General features: G+C 39.8%; 1 protein-coding gene across 4 annotated transcripts in view; it reads right to left on the bottom strand.

Moving 5' to 3' along the window:
• kdm6a (lysine (K)-specific demethylase 6A) overlaps nt 1–5,912 on the bottom strand; it is a 172,547-nt gene extending 166,635 nt beyond the window's left edge. Inside the window, exons 1-2 of one of the 4 annotated variants that reach the window (XM_061970772.2) lie at nt 5,205–5,912; nt 5,002–5,065 (exon numbers count right to left, since the gene is read on the bottom strand). In XM_061970772.2, coding sequence (XP_061826756.2) covers nt 5,002–5,065; nt 5,205–5,374 — 234 coding nt within the window. In that variant the 5' untranslated portion in view covers nt 5,375–5,912. Of the gene's footprint in view, nt 1–5,001; nt 5,066–5,204 lie in introns of those variants that run through there. The other 3 variants (XM_061970770.2, XM_061970771.2, XM_072914533.1) reach the window with 3 other exon arrangements.
• Between the last annotated feature and the right edge of the window lie 921 nt (nt 5,913–6,833).

The following is a 6,833-nucleotide window of genomic DNA, read 5'->3' on the forward strand; positions in this document are numbered from 1 at the left end:
TAATTATGCAGCCCCAGGTCAAGTCAAATTGTTTTGGTGTACCCCTAAGGTTCTATTTAATTTTCTCTAAATCTAAGAAAAACATGAGGTCCTTAAGCCATAAGGAGGGCTCCGATAAAATCCTTCTACGAGCTATTAATGATGCAGAGGCGATACTTTCCCTACTGTTCATCTTAGAATTGATTTTAAAACCTTGCTGGTTTTTTTTTAAAGCTTTACATGGACTGGCACCTCAATATATCTCGGACCTCATCCAAATTTACAATCATGCGCGCACTCTGAGGTCCGAGAGCCAGCTCCAGCTCGTGGTGCCCAAGACCAGACTTAAAACCAGGGGAGACAGGGGTCTTCTCTGTGGTCGGCCCTCCATGTTCCAACTGCTCCCACAGTGGAGTGTTTTAAGTCTCGTCTTAAGACCCACTTTTATTCTTTGGCTTTTAACACTACGTGAGTTGTGTGGTCCTCTGCGTTTTTCAAATTTTTATTTCTATTTACTGTTTTAATTGGTTTTACCCATTAAAATTATTTTTTATCATATTTATTAGGGACCGAGTCCCTTTGGGACAGAAGACCCTATTGTATTTCTAGCGTTTTATTATTATACCGCCGCCTCTTTGAGCTGTAATTTGACCCCCTTAACATCCTTCAAAACTCACCAAATTGGACACACACATCAGGACTGGCGAAAATTGTGATCTAATCAAAAAACCAAACCCCAAAACTCAAAATTGCGCTCTAGCACCCCCTAGGAAGAAAACACAGACAAAACTGCCTGTAACACCCAGTAGGAATGTCGTAGAGACATGAAACAAAAACCTCTATGTAGGTCTCACTTAGACCTATATTTCATATAAAAGTTAAAGTTAAAGTTAAAGTACCAATGATTGTCACACACACACTAGGTGTGGCGAGATTATTCTCTGCATTTGACCCATCACCCTTGATCACCCCCTGGGAGGTGAGGGGAGCAGTGGGCAGCAGCGGTGGCCGCGCCCGGGAATCATTTTTGGTGATTTAAACCCCAATTCCAACCCTTGATGCTGAGTGCCAAGCAGGGAGGTAATGGGTCCCATTTTTATAGTCTTTGGTATGACTCGGCCGGGATTTGAACTCACAACCTACCGATCTCAGGGCGGACACTCTAACCACTAGGCCACTGACAACCCCCAGCAAAAATCAACAGGAAGTTTGCAATTCCCCCTTCAAAACAAAAGTTGTGTAAAAACAGTCACCTTTTTCCAAACATTATCTCCTCTGAGCGCGTTTGTCGTGTCGGCTTCAAATTAGCACAGGAGATTGAACCTTTCTGATTAAAAGTTGATGAAATAATTTTGGGACGGCGTGGCGAAGTTGGTAGAGTGGCCGTGCCAGCAATCAACCTCTATGTAGGTCTCACTTAGACCTATATTTCATATACTGACAACCCCCAGCAAAAATCAACAGGAAGTTTGCAATTCCCCCTTCAAAACAAAAGTTGTGTAAAAACAGTCACCTTTTTTCAAACATTATCTCCTCTGAGCGCGTTTGTCGTGTCGGCTTCAAATTAGCACAGGAGAGAGATTGAACCTTTCTGATTAAAAGTTGATGAAAGAATTTTTGGGACGGCGTGGCGAAGTTGGTAGAGTGGCCGTGCCAGCAATCAGAGGGTTGCTGGTTACTGGGGTTCAATCCCCACCTTCTACCATCCTAGTCACGTCCGTTGTGTCCTTGGGCAAGACACTTCACCCCTTGCTCCTGATGGCTGCTGGTTAGCGCCTTGCATGGCAGCTCCCGCCATCAGTGTGTGAATGTGTGTGTGAATGGGTAAATGTGGAAATACTGTCAAAGCGCTTTGAGTACCTTGAAGGTAGAAAAGCGCTATATATAACCCATTCATCATTTATTTACCGTATATTACCAAATAATAGCCCGGGCGTTTATTTCACAAAATCGATTTTGGAGACAGGCGTTTAAAAGAAGCAGGCGGTTATTTGCACAAGGCTATTATTTATTTTTGCACCAGCCTGCACCAGGCCATTATTTGGTTACAATGGGTACTGTCCAGTATTTTTTTTTTGTACAAAAAACTTTAAATATAAAAGCTATTGTAAACATACAAACAAAAAAATAAGAGATCAACATGAGGTAGGATATCTAAAGACGAGAGATCAACAAGGCCTCAACATGGCAGTAGTTCAACAATTGTCAAATAGAATACCAATACGAAAAATAAATACACTTTTTGAATAAAGCAGCCTACCGGGAAAAATTTAATTATGGTACCAAGTACTCAGAGGTGGGTAGTAACGCGCTACATTTACTCCGTTACATCTACTTGAGTAACTTTTGGGATAAATTGTACTTCTAAGAGTAGTTTTAATGCAACCTACTTTTACTTTTACTTGAGTATATTTATAGAGAAGAAACGCTACTTTTACTCCGCTACTTTAATCTACATTCAGCTCGCTACTCGCTACTAATTTTTATCGATCTGTTAATGCACGCTTTGTTTGTTTTGGTCTGTCAGACAGACCTTCAAAGTGCCTGCGTTTCAACAAATACAGTCACTGGTGACGTTCACTCCGTTCCACCAATCAGATGCAGTCACTGGTGACGTTGGACCAATCAAACAGAGCCAGGCGGTCACATGACCTGACTTAAACAAGTTGAAAAACTTATTGGGGTGTTACCATTTAGTGGTCAATTGTACGGAATATGTACTGTACTGTGCAATCTACTAATAAAAGTTTCAATCAATCAATCAAAAGTGTGAAGGAAAAAAGACCCTTTTTTATTTCAATCGTACATCCCGTCAAAAGCCTAAAGACTGACTGCACAGTTCCTGTCTTCACAATAAAAGTGCCGCTCCATCGCGCCTGCGCTTTCAAAACAAGAGTCTCCGAAAGCCAGCGCAAACAAGCTAGCAAGCTACGGAATTTGCCGCCAATGTATTTATTGTAAAGTGTATAAAAACGAATATGGAAGCTGGACAAATAAAATGCCAAAAACCAACCACTTTCATGTGGTATTAGACAGAAAGGAGGAACTTTTTTTCTCCTCCATTTGAAAACGTGGACGCTATCAGCACTACTGTCTGATTACAATCAACGCAAGTCATCAGAATCAGGTAATACACCAACTTATATTCTTGTCTTCATGAAAGAAAGGAATCTACGGTATATGTGTTAAACATGCATGTATATTCATTAAAACACCTTTAACATGTAAACAAAAACGGCAAAATAAATAAATATAAATTATATACTGTGTATATATATATATGTATATATATATTGTGGTAATAAAAGATGCAACCTATGCTTGAAAGAGAAACTGTTTATTATTTACCGTCCAGACCTGTCATCCCTCAACAAGCGCAGCGAAATTGTAACAACATGCCGCCATAGACGGAAACACCTCCTAGGTAACACATGAGCCAATCACCACGCCCCTAGGCCAGCCTGTACCCACCCACTCTGTGCCCTATATAAACCATGGTATGCGAATGCTCCCATTAAAATCTCCTGACGATTGAGGGTACCCCCCCTCATGAAACAGGCCTGTAGAGATGAAATAGTCTTGTGATTTTTTCCCACACATACATATATATATATATATATATATATATATATATATATAAATAAATGTGTATATATATATATATATATAAATGTGTGTGTGTATATATATATATATATGTGTGTAATATATATATATATACATACACACACATATATATATATATATATATATACACACACACACATATATATATATATATATAGATGATATGTGTGTGTATGTTACTCATCAGTTACTCAGTACTTGAGTAGTTTTTTCACAACATACTTTTTACTTTTACTCAAGTAAATATTTGGGTGACTACTCCTTACTTTTACTTGAGTAATAAATCTCTAAAGTAACAGTACTCTTACTTGAGTACAATTTCTGGCTACTCTACCCACCTTTGCAAGTACTCAAGTATAAAACCCACCATCAAAACAGAACAATAATACTGTCACTTAAATCAAATAAAGGCTACAGTACTCCCAAGTTTTAAATAAAGCAGCATACAGGAAAAATAAAATGATGGTACCAAGTACTCTATAAAACCATCAAAACAATAATACTGCAGCAAACGCAACCCCAGTAGCATTTTAATCTGAATTACGCAAATAACAGCCCATGGGCGGCTATTTGGACATAGGCGGTTATTAGGAAGAGGCGGTTAATTCACAAAATGGGGTCAGACCCCGGGCGGCTATTAGGACATAGGCGGTTATTTGCCCAAGGGCGTTTATTTGGTAATATACGGTAATTTTAATTACTGCTCCGGTTTGGATTATTATCTTTATTGGATGATTTTAAGTTGTTTTAAATAAGTCAAAAGCATATATATATATATATATATATATATATATATATATATATAGGGTCAGACCCCGGGCGGCTATTAGGACATAGGCGGTTATTTGCCCAAAGGCGTTTATTTGGTAATATACGGTAATTTTAATTACTGCTCCGGTTTGGATTTTATGAGCCCTCAAAGTCGGTCCCGTCCATCGCTGCTTGCAGCTTTAATTTTTTATTGTTTTTCTTTTTTGGGTTTTTTCAGTCATTGGTGGAGCTAAGGATAATATTTGAATATTGTTTTTAATATTGTTGTGCAGCACTTTGGAAACATTTTGTTGTTTAAATGTGCTATATAAATAAAGTGGATCTCACATTTGCTGGCGTCCTCGCCTTCGGGTCAACTGCTCGCGGTAATGACAATAACAATGTCGTCACGCAAATAATGTTGCATCGGGAAACATTCATTCGATTCACATCGCGTTAAATTGATGCGTGGGTATAGAGATGTGAATAAAAATAAAATAAAATTAAAAAAACAAGCGGACATTTGAGTGGGTCAAATGGACGTCGCGGCTAACAACATTAGCCGCGTTAGCATCTGAGAAGCTGCCACTTTTTACCAAAAAAAAAAAAAAGGAGAGAGGAAATGATCGTGGGAGAGAGGCATACCTTTATCAGTAAGGCCTTCGTTCTGGCGCCATCTTCTTGAAGCCTATGAAATCCAAAGAGTGAGCTGCAAAAGTGGAGGACAAGAAGAAGAAGACATAACTTGAAAGGTGGACAGGGTGCGTTCTTCTTTATTTGCGGGCTGCACGCAGCACGTATTGGGAGGGGGGGGAAAAGAAGGTGTTCGCAGGGCGTCAGAGTCTTACCTGTCAATCCCGAGCAGGCTCTCTTTCTCCTGCGGCGTAAGCGTCGGAAAGTCCTCCTCGATTTCTCTCGCTTTAGCCGACGCCATTTTCTCCTCGTCATTAGCGGCGGCGGCGGCGGCGGCAGAGTCCGCGGTGGCGGCTGTGGCGAGCGACACTCCGCACGATTTCATACCGGGAATACGCCTGGAAGAGACGACACGAGCAAACCGAACGGAGCACACCTTGTGTTCGCGGCGGGGCGTAGCGTCTTTTTTTTTTTTTTCTTGCCAAATCCCTCAAGGAAATGAGCCCTTCAAGTTAGCTTCCACGCTTGCGCTCATTGTAAAGCGCGTGTCCCGGCGCCGATGTGTGCATGGAGTGGACGCGACGCTGCTGCCCCCCTCTTTTTTTTTTTTTTTTTTTTTTTTTTTTTTTCAACAAATGTTTGATTTGTTTTGAACAATTGGATCGTAAACTTCCGCCAAGCGTCGGCTCAAAGTTGTTGTAATTGTGTCACACTGGAGCAAAACGCACGCCGCCGCTCTTCGCCACGCCCTCCGCGCCGCTCCGTCCAATGGGCTGCGCGGCAGCCCTGGTCACGTGACTGTCCCCGCTTGACGTTTGTCGAGCCCGCGGACGAGCACGCGCATCGACAATACAACAAAAAAAAACTGGGAGGACCCGCCCTCGTCTCTGACGCTTACGATTGGTTACGTTTTCTATATTGTGATTACGTAACCGCGTTTTGAAGTGGCTGATTGGTCGGGATAGCTGTCACTCAAAAGACGTTAGATTCCGACCTCCGAACCCTGCAACCACCATTTTGTAGTTTGGGCGACTGGCAATGACGTAATTAACAACAGTATTTGTTTTTTTTTTATTTTTAAAACCTTTATTTTTAGTAGTCAACATTTACAACATTAACATACAAGCAAAGGAATAAAAATAATCCAAACAAGTATTGGTTGCGTTTCCTATATTGTGATTACGTAACCACGTTTTGAAGTGGCTGATTGGTCGGGATAGCTGTCATTCAAAAGACGTTGGATTCCGAACTCCGACCCCAGCAACCACCATTTTGTAGTTTGGGCGACTGGCAATGACGTAATTAACAACAGTATTTGTTTTTTTAATTTTTAAAACCTTTTTTTGTAGTAGTCAACATTTACAACATTCTTTCTTTTTCTTTCTTTCTTTAGTTTATTTCGAACATGAACACACTTACATCATAATACATCACACAATTTCATATCATTTCATTTTACATCATGCCCGAAAAGGAATAGGAAGAAGCAAAGCTTATTTAATCCTACCCCTTTCTCACTTCAAGCGTTTACAAATATATAGAATCATTTACTGACCTTTTATATAATAAAATAACATCTATGAATTAGTATACAACAGTTTTGTAATATGTAATTAATTAATTAATTCAGTCATTATTAACATACTGAGATACTTTCAACCTTATTTTCAATAAGGTTGAAAGTATTTCTCATAATTCTTCTTTTTTTGTACTCTGTAAGCACTATTATTTTGAACAACCTCTTAAACTGGATCATATCAGTACCATTTTTAACTTCTTTACTTAATCCATTCCATAATTTAATTCCACATACTGATATGCTAAAAGTTCTAAGTGTTGTACGT

The sequence above is a fragment of the Nerophis lumbriciformis genome, linkage group LG13 (genome assembly GCF_033978685.3).
Source record: "Nerophis lumbriciformis linkage group LG13, RoL_Nlum_v2.1, whole genome shotgun sequence".
Taxonomy (NCBI): domain Eukaryota; kingdom Metazoa; phylum Chordata; class Actinopteri; order Syngnathiformes; family Syngnathidae; genus Nerophis; species Nerophis lumbriciformis.